The 18424-nt window shown below is 41.4% G+C and overlaps 2 protein-coding genes across 2 annotated transcripts; both read right to left on the bottom strand.

Annotated features, from left to right (window-relative positions):
• Positions 1-12783: 12783 nt before the first annotated feature.
• Positions 12784-13287, bottom strand: LOC147523296 (uncharacterized). The gene has a single exon (XM_086570384.1). It carries the CDS (start codon positions 13285-13287, stop codon positions 12784-12786), a length of 504 nt encoding a protein of 167 aa, XP_086426510.1.
• Positions 13288-14960: 1673 nt separating this feature from the next.
• On the bottom strand, positions 14961-15521 carry LOC147523295 (uncharacterized). The gene has a single exon (XM_086570371.1). It carries the CDS (start codon positions 15519-15521, stop codon positions 14961-14963), a length of 561 nt encoding a protein of 186 aa, XP_086426497.1.
• Positions 15522-18424: the final 2903 nt, after the last annotated feature.

The following is an 18424-nucleotide window of genomic DNA, read 5'->3' as shown; positions in this document are numbered from 1 at the left end:
TTTAAACTGCCTAATACTAACAAATTAGATAAATATTTGCATTGGATTATTGAAAGACTTAGGGGGTGTTTGGATTATATTTATTTATTGTCAATAAACATTTATTAGTTAAAAAACTTGGTCTCTATTTTTGTAGAAAGTTATTTTTCACCCAAAAAAATATTTATTGGTCCAAAAAACATGTTTTATGATAAATAGCAAAAACCGATAAAGAACCGAATAGTAAAAAACCTGTGGGTATCCGAACCGATAAAGAACCGAAACCGTATAACCGAATAGTAAAAAACTCGTGGGTACCCGAACCGAAATCGGAACCGATTATTATGATTTCGATATATAAAATTTAGTATTATATTATATTTAAGATAATCAAACTCATACATTATAATATAAAATATGTTTTTTTACGTATTAAATATATATAGCATAATAGTTAATGTGTGTTGTTAAATGTATATTTTATAACAATACGTTAAACAAGTGTATTATAAATGTTAATAATAATGTTAACGTGTATATTATGAATTAACTAATACATTTTATATTTATTAACTTATGCACGTGCATATTTAAATATGATGCACATGATTGATATATTGTGGTACACGCACTTATTATAAACCAATATATAGTGTTCATGTTAAAAATTAGTGATAAAATGTAATTGTAAGACATATGTACTCGCATGTTCGATTTAAAATGTGAGTTAATATACGTGTGCAAATATATGTGTATGCACGTAAAATATATCAAGGTAACAAATATATGTGATTGCATAACAAATATATGTGATTGCACGTGTACATGGGTACAATGAAACAAATATATGTGTATGCACGTTAAAAAAAAAAAATTGGTATTAGATATTTGATTATTTTAATTTCTATATCAAAGCTTGAAATTATCACATTAATGGTAAATGTTTTAACGTGTATGATTGATATATGTTCATAGATTGATGTGATTGTTGATACACCACTAATTATACATAAAATATTATCATGTAGGAAAAGAAAAAAATGAAAATAAAAACAAGTTTTAGTGTTTAAATTATTGAAATTATTTAATAATCATAATAAATAATAAATACCCGAATTAGAACCGAAACCGGAAAAAAAAAAACCGTGGATTTTGATGGTTTTGGGTTGGGTTCTATAATTCTCATACTAAAATTGTTAAGAACCGAAGCCGATAGAACCGCAAATACTAAAATCCAAACCCAAACCACTAAAACCTGACCCGTTGGCACCCCTACTTATGAGTCATTTTATTTTTGGGGAATTAGTGATACCCCCCACATTTGAAGATCTCTTTTGCGATACCCCCCACATTTGAAGATCATTTGCGATGCCCCCACATTTTCAACTTCTGTCTTGACCGAGTCAAACCGTAAGAAAAAAACTCAAAACAAAAAAATTGACCTAATTAAATAGTGGAGATTACCAAAATACCCCTCCATTATTTAATGACGACTGCTCCTTATAATGCGCGCACCTTCTTCGACTAAGAATTTCTGCTTAGATCACGGGTCACTGCTTGTCTCTCAAAAGAAAAAAAAGATTACATATAGACGTAGGTGGATACATCTTATGTAATGTGAACGGAAGGTTTCCCGTAACAGCTAAACCAATAAAAAAATTAGACATCAGAATGAACATTTACAATTAACATATCCTACCTTGAGCTGCCCAATAAGGATGAATCAGCCCACAACCACCCATGGTATGCTTACCCGGTCGAAAAGGTGGCCCCCAATCCGGATTATGGTATAATGTAACCCTTACAAGAAAAAGTAAAATCATCACTACTATGTTTTAGTATGCACCAGAGACCATATACTCCAAATCACCACCAAATGCTTAATTTATAATTTTGTTCAAAAAATTAATCACCTTAAGCTTGAAGCCTTAAGTCAGACTGAGTAGCAGCAACAGAAACAGATAGAGAGTCCATACGTATATTCCTCAAATATTCCAAGTCCTCCCTCAAATGTTTAATCTCCCTCACAATGCGAGTCAGGTTGGTCAACAGGTTTTTGCAAAAGCGTTTTGGATGCTCAACTCCAATACAATTACGATCTATCTTGTAGGGAGGTGAATGAGAAGTCCTGAGTTCGCCCTGTCCTAGCAGTTGTTTCTTAATAGAAAGTTCTCGTCTCCATGAATCTCTTTCTTCTTTCAATGGTCCAACCATGTTTCGCCATTCATCAGCAACTACTTGGTAACGAGCCACACGTTTCCAATCCCGATGATGCAGAAATTCTACTTTGTGTAAGAACTCTTGTGAATGCATCACTATCTTTCTCTCCAGCTGAATATAACCACAATTCTCTTCTTGATGTTTATGATCTTCTTCTTGTATCAAAGTCTCGACATCATCATCGCTTTATCTCCGGCTCAACCGGTGATAATATACTTATGCTTCCATTGCTCAAACCCATGAGTCAAGTGCCGATGTTCCCGATTTCCCTCGACAACATCATTGTTATCATCTCAGCTCAACTTCAGCGATCGAGAATGTAGTTATGCTTTTTTGTACCTCAACCCCGATCCAAAACCGGATGTTCCCGATCTTCAAGTTCTTGTATCAACTTCTCGACAACATTATTGATTTATCTCCGGCTCAACCCCAGTGAGAATATAGTTATGGTTCCAATCTTGATGTTCATGATCTTCAAGTTCTTGTATTAAAACATCCGACTGCATCATTGTCTTCATCTCTAACTGGATCTCAGTGATAATGTAATTATGCTTCTGTTGCTCAAACTCATCAGTCCCTTTGTTGTGTTCCATTGACCTTTAATGAACAAAACAAGTCCCAATCGGATGAGAACACATCAATACACTTAAAATAAAAAATATTACCAATTCAACAAACATCCATATATTAGAAATGTCCAATCTAAACATCTAATCTTGGAATTCATCTAAACAGGTTTGAATTTGCGTTGAACACTTGAATCACAGTGTTCAAATGCCAAATCCAAAGTTCTAAACATTGTATTATGAAAAATAAGGATCCATCAATGATAATACATGAACAAATTGATTTTATATACAAAACAATACATGTCTTTAACCAAACCAAAAATTTGATGAATAATTATAGCATATATAGAATTATTAGATCTAAACATCTAAACCACGAATCAGTATAATGAGGATGAACAACTTAGAACACGTCACAAAAACAAATCAATCTCATGTTAAATTTGAATCATGATTGACGAATTAAGTAGTCATGAATCATGAAAATTAATTGCACATAGCAAAACAATCAATCAACGTTCTATTGATATCAATTACGATTTATCAGATACTTGAAAAATGTGATTCACGATTGATTGAATAACATTTAGTGTATTATCAAATTTTTCCACCTCTAAGATCGAAATATATTCTTTGATTTTACAACCTCTCTCTCTCTCTCTCTCCCTTTCTTTTCTTTTCTTCCTCTCTTTCTTATTTTTCTTATTTATATCTCCTCTAACCACTAACTGCTCTCTGGTTCCATGATCTCCACCACTTTCTCCCATGATCGCTAACCGTCCACCTATCGCCTTAGATATCGTGGACTAGATACCGTACTCCTGACTCCGGTCCCATTATCTTGCATCCTCTCGACTCATTGAACCCCTCCTTGCTACTATGCCTCTCTGGAGTCCACGTCCCTTCAATGCTTCGCGGACTAGATCCTATGCTCTCTCTCCCTTGTACCTTAAGTTACCTCGGTATATGAGACGTGTCATCCTGATGGTCATGAATTTGGCTGATACATTTGCCCCCTTTCAGCCCCCGAAACCACGTGGAGAACTCTGTTCAAGGGTCCGAGATATCTTCTGCTTACTTGATTCACGATCCCTTATTCTCGTATCCTTTTCGTGTTGGTGTGTGTTTTCTCTCCACTGGCACGTGCTAGCTCGTTCTATCTTGCCCCATGCGTACTTAGCACTCCCCCACGCGTCATGATTACCTGCAGAACTTGACCCCTCGTTCCTAGGAATCCACGTGTCACCCATCTTCTGGTCCATCTCTCTTGGCTTTTGGGTTTATGCACCCAGAAAATTACCCTCTTGCCCCTGATGCTTCGAATCCCGCTCAAACTACTACTACAAAAATAGTCATTAACCACGGTTGGACAAATAATTTATACCACTGTGCTCTTAATAACAGGGGCTAATAGTCATTTACCACGGTACAATTCATGTTTCTAATTTTGGTACAACCTAATACCACTATTTTCGTGACACAGTGGTATATAAGATGCATTATACCACGGTATTACAATATATCGCCTAATTTGGTTTTAGATATTCGTATACCCCATTGTTTCTTAATAAAGGTGGTTTATGTTTTTCGAACCATTACACCTACCGTGGATAATAGCCGGTCTACCCAAACCACTCGCTAAAAAAAATTAAAAAATAAGGGAAAAGAATGGGCAAAAATTATTCCCTAAAAGTCTAAAACTCCCTCTTTCAACTTCTTGAAAATCGTTGCTAAGGATTTTACTCCCCAATTTTTGCTCGATCTCTCCCTATTTTCTCCTAGTTGAGTTTATTATTTTGCACAAGACTCTCTCTCTCTCTCTCTCTCTCTCTCTCTCTCTCTCTCTCTCTCTCTCTCTCTCTCTCTCTCTCTCTCTCTCTCTCTCTCTCTCTCTCTCTCTCTCTCTCTCTCTCTCTCTCTCTCTCTCTCTCTCTCTCTCTCTCTCTCTCTCTCTCTCTCTCTCTCTCATAAGTTCTTATTTTCATTGATTTCATTTCTTAAATATTACTGAATAAATTGTAAGGTCGTTCCTATTATTGAAATTAAAGAACTTGTTCTTTGCAATATTTGGACTAAAATTTTGGGTATATTATTGTAATAAATGGCCTTTGTTGCTACTGTTTTTGAATGAGAGGAAGTTTTTAAATTACGGTGAGACATTTGGTGTTGGGAATACGATTGCGGCTATTGGTTTCGATTGAGATTTGTAAGAATTGGTATATGGTTGGGTATTGCAAAAGTGATGCTGGTGTAAAGGGTATAGGAGTGGTGGATTCTCCTGTGGGAGAGAGAAAATGGGAGTTTGCTATATTTATGCATGTTTTGTTGAAGAACGTTGTGGTTGAGATGCAATTCAGTGTTGAAGATGGACTTCCTGATGTAGGCTTTAAGGATTGGGATTATGCATTTGCCCATGAAAATGTTGTAATGGGACCTGTTTTTGGCAATGCCAAGGATTGTGAATTGATAATAATGGTCGGATTGTCGAATTGTCGGCGTCTGGAAAGACGACATGGGCTGAAAAATGGGTGAAGGAGCATCCTAAAAAGTGGTATCTTTCACTTGGAACGAACCTTGCTCTTGATCAAATGAAGGTATGCCGTACTCATTTATTGCTTAAAAGTAAATAACAAAACTTAAGTGGACATGCATGTCCAAATTTTAGTATTTCGTGTAACACTACTGAATTGAATGATTGGTGGTGCTTAATGCAGGTACAAGGGCTCCTAAGAAAGCAGAACTATTTTTCTACTATTGCAGCAAGATGAAAGAGATGATACACCACTGGGGTTAAAGTTTGGTGTTGGGTAATTTCGGAAGAAATTTGATGTGTGGGAGAAGTTGGTTTTCTAAATCAAGATTCAGCTCTATATGAAGATCCTTGGTCTTGTTGTGAAACTGAAATGCCACCTGATTTTCTTGAGGATAGTGGGCGTCTTTGAGGACGGATAGATAACCGTCTTTTGAGATGGTTGTTCAATTGTTAATGAGGTAAGGAAATTTCAGTTGGTGTATTCTTAGTATCCTTGCATTTTTGAAAACTTATTATGTTATTTTTCTTTTTGTCACAATGGTGTAAACTATTTTCGGCGGATCAGTGGCATACTTGGTTTTGGTTTTTGGTACGATGGCTAAGTATAAAATTACAACATAGTAGTGCTAGAGCTTGCTGATGTTGACGTCGTCAATGTCATTGGGTACTCCTTTGATGCTAAGGTGTTGAGAAGAATCCATGAAAATATTCCTTACTAAAGGTTTAACCATGGTTCTCCGGGTTTATTTCATAATGGTGCTCTTCATTGGTTAGCAAGTAGTACAGTTGATGTTTCTAATAAACTAATTCTTGCTTACGACTTTTGAACAAAAGAATTGTATGAGTTGTTATTGCCTACATATAGCAACTGTGATTTCCTTATGAGCTTGACAACATTTAAATCGAAGCTTTGTTTGATTTCTTTAGTGGATCGGTGCCTTGATGTATGGGTGATGCATGAATATGGTGTAAGCAAGTCTTGGTCTTAGTACAATTGGTGGAAATTCCTAAATATCATCTCGGCAATCCTCCTTTCAAAAGAGCATGTAATATGTTTCTTTATGGTTAAGAGAAAAATGTAAGATTTCTTTTAACTGGAAATTTTACATGAGATTTCACTCTGAAGTATACTAACTCTACAAGCACCGTGGCTCCACCACGTGTCCATGTAGTTATGTCGTTGCAATTTATCATTATTTGTTTATTGTTTTGTATTTTTTTTATATATTTTTTTTCTTCTTATTGTGTTTATGACCAAATTAGCCCCTTACAGTCTGAGGCTCATGTTGGATCCACTGCTATGTGGCAAGGTGAACTTTCTAGTACTAATTCTAAATAGTTGGAAAGTTCATTTTACATAAAGTATATTGGTTAGGCACATAGTTTGGTGGATGTTTTGGTTGTTTATATATCGGGTTCATTTAGTGCAGCTCATCTCTTTACCTTGGTTGGTCTGATAGGTAGTGGTTGGTCATTCTTGAAATGCAAAATGAAACGGAAAGAGAACATATTGCCAATAATGCCATCTTTTTTTTGGAGCATCCACTTCCATTCTCCTATGATAGGCCTCTTGTTTCTTGGTTCTTTAGGTTTGGTTATCCCTATATGTGGACTAAAAAGCGCTGGTGGAAAGAATGTCTATATTGAGCTTTAGGAGTATAAAACAATTTTTCTTTGAAGGTTGAAATTTCACTTGGTACAAGTAAGTTGGCTTGATTCATACTTTATCATGTTCCCCTGCTTTTGGACAGTCCTAGATTTGTAGAAGTGTTGCTTTTGTTTCTAAAGTATTTTAAAACCTTCTAGATGAATAGCACGGTAAATTAATCTTTTCACATTGGCAAGTTTTTTCCTAGCTTGATAGATCAATTTGTTGTCATTGGGCGTGCTGTGTAGGGTATCAATTCGATAAAGGAGGGAAAAGCAAGAAGACTAAAAGGAAAAAAAAATGCATGCTCGATCTCCAATCTGATGATCATCACTGCTATTTGTGTAATGTATTATCCGGATTCTTTATGCTTATATTATCCGGGTTCTATATACTTAAATCATATTTATTCATAACATGCCTTCACTGACCTTCATTTGTTAGAAGGGTGCCAAATGTTACATTTTCTTTGTAAGCTTGCTGGTCAAAGAGTCCATAGGGGATTCCTTGAATGAATATATGTTACCCATTCTTAATTATTTTGATCCTTGAATGAATACTTTGTTTTTTAATCACAGCTATTTCTTTTATAGGGGGGATCAAGCTTTGTTTATTCTTGGCTGAATTTTCTTGAGACGAGAATGCCAACACAAAGGAGAATGGTCTTGGTGAAGTTATAGAGATTTTTTTTTTCTTTTGGCATTTTTTCCTTGCAATAAATTTTAGAATACATGACAAGATGGAATAAATTGGTTTGGAGGCTCTTTATAATATATTTGTATTGATTATATTAACTAGAATTTGGATTTTCAATTGGGTATGGATTGCTTTCAGATCATGTTTAGAATTAGTCATGTGGACCATAATGTTTTGAATATGTGTTGAAGTGGAATTTGATTAGGTGATTTGGAAATTGGAATTAATATTTAAATAATTAGGGATTTTTTTTAAATAAAAAAAAGTATATACCAATGTTTTGGAAGAACCGTGGCAAATACGGTGATTTTATACCACGGTTTCTCGAAATATTAGTACTTCGTAATGGGCAATAACCACGGTTTTGAAAATGTTATTACCACGGTTTTAGAATAAATAGTGGTTAATAGGTATAAGTTTATACCACGGTTTTGCCAGAAGTATTTACCACCCCAGCTAATACCACGGTTTATAAACAGTGGTAAAAGGCTTTTTACCACTCTAAAACACAGTGGTATATGACATTTTCTGTAGTAGTGAACACTTCATTTCTTCTTTCATTTCTCCACTCTTCTTCATTCACTCAACCTCATCCCCCATCTCCCTTCTCTTTTCCTTCTCTAATCTGCCTAGTTCTCCGCCTTTGCTCCTTTTCCCGGTGGTGTTTCCCCTTGTCCTCGCTCCAGTTCTCTACGCCCTCTCTCTCTTAACTCGCAGCTGCGCTGAAAGTCAGGTTTGTTCTCCTTTTCTTTTTACTTTCTTTTTCATTTTAAGTTCACTAGTTTCCGATCAACATTGATTTCTCCCTTGCCTCTTGGGCTTTATTGTATCACCCTTTGTATATTTGGGAAATCAGTGGCCTTTCTTGTATCCCCCACCTGTTCTGCGTGCCTCATGTCTGTTTCGGAGTCGTCAATCTCGTCTGTCGTCAGATCTGAGGGATCTGAGACCCCACCCTCTAGGTCTAAGAGCTCCATCGCGGATGGGTCGAAGTCCCTGGCCTCCGAATCGACAAGCCCTGCCGCTATCCCCTCTACCTCAGGGAGACCCTTTAAACTTCCTCCACCTCCCTCGTACTACCGCAGACCCAACCTAGATGCAGTCAAGGCTGCTTACGGCATCCCCGATGATGTGGTGTTAGAAAACGTGTCAGGAGTGACTCATTTCCCTCACCTCGTCGGATCCGCGACCAGGAAGTCTGGTCGTCACAGTCGGGCAAATAGTGGCCGGCTTGAGATTTCCCTTGTCATTACTAGACGTATAAGTTTGCAATCATTTCAACATTCTGCCTTGTCAAGGTATTGACAATTTATGGCGTGTCATGTACGCTGCCAACTTTTATAACAAAACAAATTCTCCCAAAATCCAACTCCGCGATATAATTACCCATTACTTCATAAAAAAGAGTACTAAGTTTGGCAGTGTAGGCTATCAATCTTTTTGTAGTCGTCCACGAAAGATATCCTTTCATTCTTAACATCACTACCTCTGATAAAGTGTGGCACCACTATCCTTTATATGTGTCCGGGAGCTTTCTGTCGGCGGACATACCTCCTAAAGTTTCTCTAAGGCATTTACACTTTCTCAAAAGCGATAAGTGTAGTTGGTCAGCTTATACGTCCTTTTACTGTTCTCATTGATGTCGCGCTTAACTTTCTCTGATACAGGTTCGAGGCCCGACTCTCACTCTCAAATATACGCTGGTGTCTATTCTGAAATCTTCTAGAAACTCTGCGGTTTAGGAAGCGATCAGTGCGACATTCTCGGTATCGACCCTGACAAAGGCACTCCTCTTCTCCTAGACCCTGCTCTCAAAGATTTTGGCAAGTACCAAGGTCCTTTCTACCGTCTGCCTCCCTCTAAAGAGAGGTTACCCAAACCTTCTCCCCCCAAGACCAAGAAGAGGGGCTATACAAAGAAGATCTCTCATTCGCAAGTCGCGGCCCGAAGAGCTGCAGCCTCCCGGTCTAACAACCCTCCTACCGTTGCACCCGTCTCATCCATCCCAGCTAGTGTCCCTGGCTCTTACTCTTCCCTTGCTGATTGGGAAGACGATTTTGAAGGCACCGACTCCCCTCTGCCCTCGCAAGACATGGATGTCAACAAGCTCAAACTATGGGACAGCGACCCTGAAGATGAGCCCACTGACCTGGCGGCGAAAGGGCCACCCACCAAAAGATGCAAAACTACGGGAACTACCACTGCCCCCGCAGCCCAATCCACCCTAGCCGCTGTTGTACCGCGGCCTATGGCTCCCTCCCGTCGCCAGGGCAAAGATCTCATGCCCGTTGGGCCTGAAGTATGGCATCCCGAATTCAAAGCTAGAGATCGCGCGGTCACCACTCGAGACTCGACCTTAGAGAACATTGCGGTGGCCGCCTCACTGTTTTTCAACTCACATCTCCCATGAGACCAAGCCTATGGTGACTATGGAACCTTTGTTGCACATCGTGCTGCTATCTACACTGGTTGGGAAAAGGTTGGACTCGTCTTGATTATCTTGCTTGTGTCTTTCATTTGTAACATATCTAACGTCCTTTTTGTGTCCAGCTGAGCTTGGATATAGGCTATGTTATCCGCGGCTTAACCAACACCCTAGACACTCTGGACACGGTAAAGCATGAGATCCAAGGGCTTGAAGGCTGGAAGGCGTGATATGCTAGGTTGGAGAAAGAGCGTGATGACTCTCGTATCGCAGCCCTCAAGGCTCACAATGATCACAAGTCCGCGGAAGTGGCTCTCCGCCAGCAACTGACTAACCTTCAGGTCATAATGGAGAGTGAGAAGGTAGCAGATGAGGTCGCCGCTCAGACCTTGCTTGACCAATCACTGAAAGCCGCCTCTGATCGCTTTCACGACTTGGCCGAAAAGAAAATTGCTAGGGAACTCCAACGCCAGCTGACTGAACTCACTACTGCTGGGAGGCTCCTCCCCTCGCCCCCTTCTATTCCTGCTCAGGCCGCTGATCCAACTGCTACTTCCACTCCTCCTCCTGAAGAAGAACTCAACACGGTCCAGGGGACCAATGATGCGGTGGTGGAAATATCAGAAGGCTCACCCATAAAAGAAATGCCAGAGGGCCAAAATCTGAAAGAGATGGTTGGGGAGCAGTGACTTGGAGTTCAATCTTTGGTTTTATGTTTTGATATGCTTCGCTTTCAAACTTGTTGTCTTGATACTATGTTGTCTTGGTACTATGTGTCCCGTATTTCTGGGTGTTCCCAGCGGGCTAGTAAGTTACTCACTTTTTGTTAATCACTCTTTTGATTTGATGCACTTTAGCTACTGTCTCGTTGGGAACATGTTTTTCCATTTTGCTTGAAATTTTTCCCTTAAACTCTGTGAATGTTCCGCTCAACAATATGTATTTCGCTTAACGATTTGCAAATGACCCCTGACTTCATTGTTCGTGAAGGGCTCTACCCCTCCGTTGTTTTTGTCAGCCACGAGGCTGCTTGGGGGCAGCTTAGTTTGCCCCCAAGTTGGTTTTGGACCTCCTCGTCTATGAAGGGCTCATCCCCTCTGTTGTCTCTGTCAGCCGTGGGGCTGGGTTGGGGCAGCTCAATTTGCCCCAACGTTGGTTTTGGACCTTATCGTCCGCGAAGGGCTCATCCCATCCGCTATCTTTATTAGCCATGAGGCTGGGTGGGGCAGCCCAGTTTGCCCCCAAGTTGGTTTTGGACCTCCTCATCCATGAAGGGCTCAGCCCCTCCGCTGTCTTTCTCAGCCATGAGGCTGGGTGGGGGCAGCTTAGTTTTCCCCCAAGCTGGTTTTGGACCTCCTCGTCCGCGAAGGGCTCAACCCCTCCGCTGTCTTTATCAACCACGAGGCTGGGTGGGGGCAGCTCATTTTTCCCCTGAGTTGGAACTTACGTCCTGAATCAATTTCGACAATAATTTGCGGCACATAATGTAATATATCGTTTGGTCCAAGCTGCATTCTATTCGTTGATAAAATATGTAACACAAAATATCACCATACACTCGAATAACAACCTCTAGAGGTTTCTTTAATTAAAAAATTGTACAACACATCACTCATGGAACTTCTTCAGCATTCTGATGTTTCATGGCCTCACGATGTCTTCTCCCTTCGGGTTATGCAATCGATAGGTTCCGGCGCTCCCCTTTTCAACCACAGTATAGGGCCCCTCCCAGTTGGGCCCCAGTTTTCCATCCTTTTCCTTTCTGGTAGCCGAGGTCACTCGCCTCAGAATGCGGTCCTTAACCTTAAACTGACGTGGCTTTACCCTCTTGTCATATTGCCTCTGCAATCTCTTGTGATATTCTTCTAGTCTGATGCGTGCCATGTCTCTCCGTTCTTCCGTAAGGTTCAACTCCGCGGCTAATACAGTCTCATTGACTCCCTCTTCCACTGCCCTTGTTCTGATCGTGGCCTCCACCATCTCCACGGGAATCTCTGCCTCCATATGCCATGGCAAAATAGCGACTCTCTAGTGGATGTCCGCGGCGTGGTCTCGTACGCCCATATGTTCAACTCGTCTGCCCAAGACCCCTTTCTATCCTCAAGCTTTTTCTTCAAATTATCCATTATAGTTTTGTTCGGCAACTTTGCCTGACCATTCCCCTTTAGATTGTAAGGGGCTGAGAATCCTTGATTCACCTTGAACGCTTGGAGGAAATCTCGCACCTTACCCCTTGTAAATTGAGTCCCATTATCCGCGATTATGGTATGCGGCAGCCCAAATCTGCAAATTATATTCTCCCACAGGAACTTCTTGACTTGTTCCTGCTCCTTAACCTGCTGCAGTGCCACACCCTCTACCCATTTAGTAAAATAGTCAGTCGCGGCCAACATGAATCGTCGTTTGCCACTGGCCATGGGTAGTGGGCCGACAATGTCTAGCGCCCACATGGCAAACGGCCAAGGGCTAAGCACTTTATGCAAGGACTCCACAGGAGCATGTATTAGCTGTGAGAATCTTTGACACTTCTCACACCTCTTGGCATATTCGGTTGCGTCTCTCTTCATGTGTGGCCAAAAATACCCTTGTGATAACAAGCGGTGCGTGATAGTTCTACCTGGCTGAATGGCTCCCACAATCACCCTCATGAATCTCCCCAAGACCTCTTCCGCTTGCCGGGCCTCAAACATTTCAACATTGGTCCGGTGATGTTTCACACGTACATGTCCCCTCTATTAAGGTATATTTTTGGGACCTGTTCCATTCTCTTCCTTTCTCGTTTGTCCTTGATCTCCAACCTTGAAAGGAAACTCTTTATGGGCTCCATCCACCCTGGTTCTTCCTCATTGACTTCCCAAACCCCTTCATTCTCAGAGGTACTTGGCTTGCTCAACACTCTGATCTCGGTGGATTTGCCTTCGGTTCCAGGAAGGACCGCCGCAACATATGTTAATGCGTCAGCGTGTCTATTATCACCACAGCTCAGATGAGTGAATTTGATTTTAACAAACTTGTTAGCTTTTCTCTGTAATACCTCTAGATATCTCGCCATCCTGAGGCATCGGGCTGCGAATTCTCCGTTCATCTGACATATTACTAAGTTGGAATCTGAATACACCATCAATTCACTTACTCCCAGATCAGTGGCCAACTCCAACCCTGCTATCACCGCTTCGTACTCTGACTCATTATTTGAAGCTACGAACCCCAACTTCATTGACAATTCTAGACGATTATTTTCTAGTGTAACCAATACCACCCCAATTCCATTCCCTGTGTCGGTCGCGGACCCATCTGTGAAAACCCTCCATCCGTTCCTCATATCCCAAGGGTCGTGACTGGTGTCGCCCTCCCATTCCATAATCATTTCTTCCCCCCAAGTAGGGTCCTCGGGGGGAATTCTGCCATAGCTTGTGCCTTTTTCGCTGTCTTGATCTGGTACTCTATGTCATAAGAGCTCAACACTACTGCCCATTTCAACATTCTTCCTGATTTGTCCGCTTTCAAGGCCTATTTGAGTGGCAAGTTTGTCACCACAACTACTGAGTGAGCATCGAAGTAGGGTTTCAATTTCAATGCCGAGAACACCAAAGCCAAAGCAAATTTTTCGATCCTGTTGTATCTGGTTTCTGTATCTAACATGGTTTTGCTTTGAAAGTACACCAACCTCTCCGCCTTGTCCACTACCTTTATCAATACTAAGCTGATATCGTACTCTGATACCCCCAAGTATAGATACAACTTTTCTCCTTGCCCCGGTCGCGACAGGATCGGGGCTTTCCTCAAGTAAACCTTCAACTCTTCGAAAGTTTTTTCACATGCCTCGGTCTATTGGAAGTCAGTCGTCTTCCTTAATAGTAGGTACAACGGTCTACACTTGTCTGAAGATTTTGAAATGAACCTGTTGAGAGCCGCGATTCTTCCTGCCAACCTCTGAACCTCATTCACATTCTGTTGTGATTGCATTTCCACCAAAACCCTGATCTTATCCGGACTCAAATCTATTCCGCAGTATGTGACGATGTAACCCAAAAACTTTCCCGACGTCACCCCAAAGGTGCATTTCTCAGGGTTCAACCTCAGCTTGTATTTCTGCAGTATCGAAAATGTTTCCCTCAATCCCTCCAGGTGTTCCTCCTCGGTTATACTTTTCTCCACCATATCGTCTATGTAGATTTTCATCCCCTTTCTGATTTTGCTCTCAAACATCTTCTCCCCTACCCTCTGAAACGTTGCCCCGGCGTTTTTCAATCCGAAAGGCATTCGGGTATAACAGTAGATTCCACCTTCTACTACAAATGCGGTCTTTTCCTGGTCCGGCTCATACATGAACATTTGATTGTACCCCATTGATGCGTCCATGAAAGAGAAAAACTTAAACTCCGCAGTTCGGTCCACCAACTCGTCTATCCGCGGCATTGGGTAGCAATATTTTGGGCATTGCAGGTTGACATCCATGAAATCTACGCACATTCTCACTTTTCCATTCTTCTTTGGCACCGCGACTATGTTTGAGAGCCATTCTGTGAACTGGCATTCGCGAATTATCCCAGCAACTTTCAACCTCTGTATCTCCTCTCGTATTCCTTGCGCATACTACGGCTTTAAACCTCTCATCTTTTGTCGGATAGGCTTGACACCCTCTCTCATATGCAATCTATGACAAGCAAATTCCGGATCTAATCATACTAGATCCTCTATGGACCATGCGAAAACATCACTGTTCTCTGTTAACAAGGCAGTTAATTTTGCTTTCCAACTCTCCGATAAATCTGCTCCAATAGACACAAATTTCTCCTTTTCCTCCTCACCTACGTTCACCGTCTCAACCTCATCCATTGTCTTTGCCCTCATTGGCAATTCCTCGTCTGATACCGCGGTCTGTAATTGCTATGCCTGGGGCTCGCCATCTCTCGGTATACCCTTATCTGGTGCGCGGATCAAATCTCGAACCACCACCTGGTGAATCTTTTGAGCTGCAACCTGACCCTTTCTTATCTCATACATTCCTCCCTTAGTTGGGAAGCGGATCACTTGATAGTACGTGGATGGAATTGCCTTCATCTTGTGAATCCATCTTCTTCCCAGGATCACATTAAACTGCGAAGTGGTGTCTGCGATCATGAAACGTGTGAACACAGTCACCGGCCCCGCAGTCACTGGTAGCACCAGTTCCCCTATGGGTTCGGTCATGCTACCGTTGAACCCAAACAAATTAGTCTGAGGGGGCTTCAACTGCTTCTTTTCGATACTCATTTCTTCCATCGCGCCCCTAAACAACAAATCCACTGAGCTTCCACAGTCTATTAATACCCTATTCAACATGTAGTTACCCACTGCTATTGTTATCACCAGTGTGTCCTCGTGGGGCGAGACTACCGCTTCCAGATCCTTCGATGTGAACTCTATCCTCCCGTCCCCCACAGCGGCCCCAGGAACTGGTCGCAGCATACTCGAAACTTCATTTATCTGCTGTACGCTGGTCGTCCTCCTTACTTTGTCCTAGTGAACATTCCTCCCCACTGTTTCTCCACTAAATATGACATTGATTGTTCCTAGAATCCTAGCCATTGTCAGCGCTCCTTCGATTGGATGTACCTCTTTGACAAACTCCCTCAGCAACCCCTTTTCTATCATTCTCTCTACCAGCCATTGTAGTGTGAAACACTCATTGGTTTTGTGGTTTCTGATCCGGTGGTAGGCGCAAAACGACTTCCCCTCCAATTCTCTAGGCACATTTCTCGGACCTTCATAATACTGCATCCCTTTTATTAGCGGCAAGATTTCCTCCAAGGGTTTATTCAAAGGAGTTGACTCTATGTCACGGTATGGTTTTCTTTCGTGAACATCCCTCCTACCTTGGTCTCTGCCTCTCTCGGCTTTGTGTGTTTCTTCCCTATAAGACCCCCCTTCTCTTGTCGCATCTTTGCCTCTGTCCTTTCGGTCGTCCTGTCCTACACTCTGCACTAATTTCTCTGCCTTCCTAGGTTACTTGGTATTCCTCTGCAATATATCCTCATAATGTATGTACTTTCGACGCCCGGATACAACACATACATGTAGCGTAGTGACCCGATTTTGGATCTGATTAAGTGGACTCTAGTTCCTTGTTTCAACCCATGTTGGAATGCTATGACCGAGGTGTGCTCATCCAAATTCTCCACCCTCAACGTCTCCTCCTTGAATCTATACAAAAATTCCCTAAGAGTCTCGGTGGATTTCTGTTTGACGTTAAAGAGGTCCGCGATATCAACTACCCTCCGTTTTTTATGAATGAAATGGTCCATGAAAGCATGTTCCAACTCCTCGAACTTACTTATACTTCGTGATGTCAATCGGTAATACCAATCCGAAGCCCCCCCTTTCAGGCTGGCGGGAAACATCATGCAATGGAGTCCGTCATATTTATTCTCTTGCCCGCGGCGGCATCCGGCCGCATGAAATGGTGCAAGTGGTTTGCAGGATCACCGCTTCCCGGTCATATCTCTCGAACCTTGGCTGCGAGAACCTCTTAGGTACCTCAGAGTTCCAAACAGAATCTGCTAGCGGATTCTGATTAAGTCCTACCACCACCTTATTCGCTGCCCCTTGGTTCTCCTTCTTGGACCATCTCCAGCGTGATGCCTCCCTCTAGATCGCCTCTTGGTCCATGAGGTGCTTCCTCATACTGCCCTCCCACCTTGCTATTCTCTGGCTCTCCTGTCCCTTCCTGTCTCTGTGTAGTTTCTCTTTCTCTTCTAAGACCATCGTTCTCATCCTTTAGTCTCACTATCTCTTCCTGTAGGAGTCTGGTTGCTTCTGCTGCCGCATCTTGAACTTCCTCTTGCGTTTCTTCCATCCCCACACTTAGAGTCTCTTCATCACTGCTTTCTTCTCTCACCTTTTTTGGTCTCCTTCTTACTTTCTTAGCTATCGTTGCCATATTATCACCCTCTCTTCTTATCACTAGATTGTAGGCCTCTCGGTCCCCACAGACGGCGCCAAATATATTATCAAAATTTTCCACCTCTAAGATCGAAATGTATTATTTGATTTTACAACCTCTCTCTCTCTCTCTCTCTCTCTCTCTCTCTCTCTCTCTCTCTCTCTCTCTCTCTTCTTTTCTTCCTCTCTTTCTTATTTTTCTTATTTATACCTCCTCTAACCGCTAACTGCTCTCTGGTTCCATGATCTCCACCACCTTCTCCCATGATTGCTAACCGTCCACCTATCGCCTTAGATATCGCGGACTAGATACCGTACTCCTGACTCCGGTTCCATTATCTTACATCCTCTCGAGTCACTGAACCCCTCCTTGCTACTATGCCTCTCTGGAGTCCACGTCACTTCAATGCTTCGCGGACTAGATCATATGCTCTTTCTCCCTTGTACCTTAAGTTACCTCGGTATATGAGACGTGTCATCTTGATGGTCATGAATTTGGCTGATACAGTTAGAAAACTCACGAATGCTGATGATAGATCTCAAATTTAGTTTTCTTTCTCCTCTTTCTCGTTTTTCTTATTTCTACAAATTTTGATTGAACTTTTTGCTCTACAATAGTGGCGAGCAAGCTGAACACACTAACTTCATTTTATCCCGCTCATATTTCAATGATTTTTTTGAATTTGATTTCGCATTACGTGTCCTGCTTTTCATAATATTTCGTGATATTGTGATATATTCCAAACTATTAGTAAGATGTCAAAAATTCCTGCTATTTTCAATTTGTTGAGAACGATATATTGGACCACTAATTTCACACATACATGTTGACAGTATATCAAAAAAATCGGACTAGATTCACTTGACCAAGGTGCATTGGTTCGCCCTAATACTACATTGAATTACGTTTTTTTTTTTTTGGTAATGTTGAAGTGCGTTGGCATGTGCCTAATGCCAAATCTGCCAAGTGTCTGTCCTATGGCATGTGTTGAAGCTGGCCATGAGCCATTTTGGTTGATTTGCTATTAGGGTTGTCTTGGATAGTTGCTAAGGCGGTTTGGCTATGAAGAAAAACCAGTTTTAATGTTCTTAGGCTAAGTCCAATGGTGTGGCAAAACACCAAATTTCACTTAAAATGTGATCCAATGGTACGTTAAAACGTTATACCGCCAACGCTATCGTTATAAATTTCTCTATTTATGCAGTCACTTTTAACGCTATAGCGTATGCTCTGTATGCCATAGCCAGTGGCGATCAGCAAAAAAAAATCCAAATAACTCTACACGCCATAGCCAGTGGCGGTTAGAATTCAATTAATATTTCCACCCGCCACTCCCAATAGCGGTTAGAATTCAATTATCTATTTTTTTGTTTTTCTAATAACTTAATTTATGCAATTACCATTATATCCTACCCTTTTAAATTTTTTT

Source organism: Coptis chinensis, chromosome 1, assembly GCF_015680905.1.
Source record: "Coptis chinensis isolate HL-2020 chromosome 1, ASM1568090v1, whole genome shotgun sequence".
Classification (NCBI taxonomy): domain Eukaryota; kingdom Viridiplantae; phylum Streptophyta; class Magnoliopsida; order Ranunculales; family Ranunculaceae; genus Coptis; species Coptis chinensis.
The sequence above is the reverse complement of the archived record's forward strand: the minus strand, read 5'-3'. Positions and strand labels throughout refer to the sequence as shown.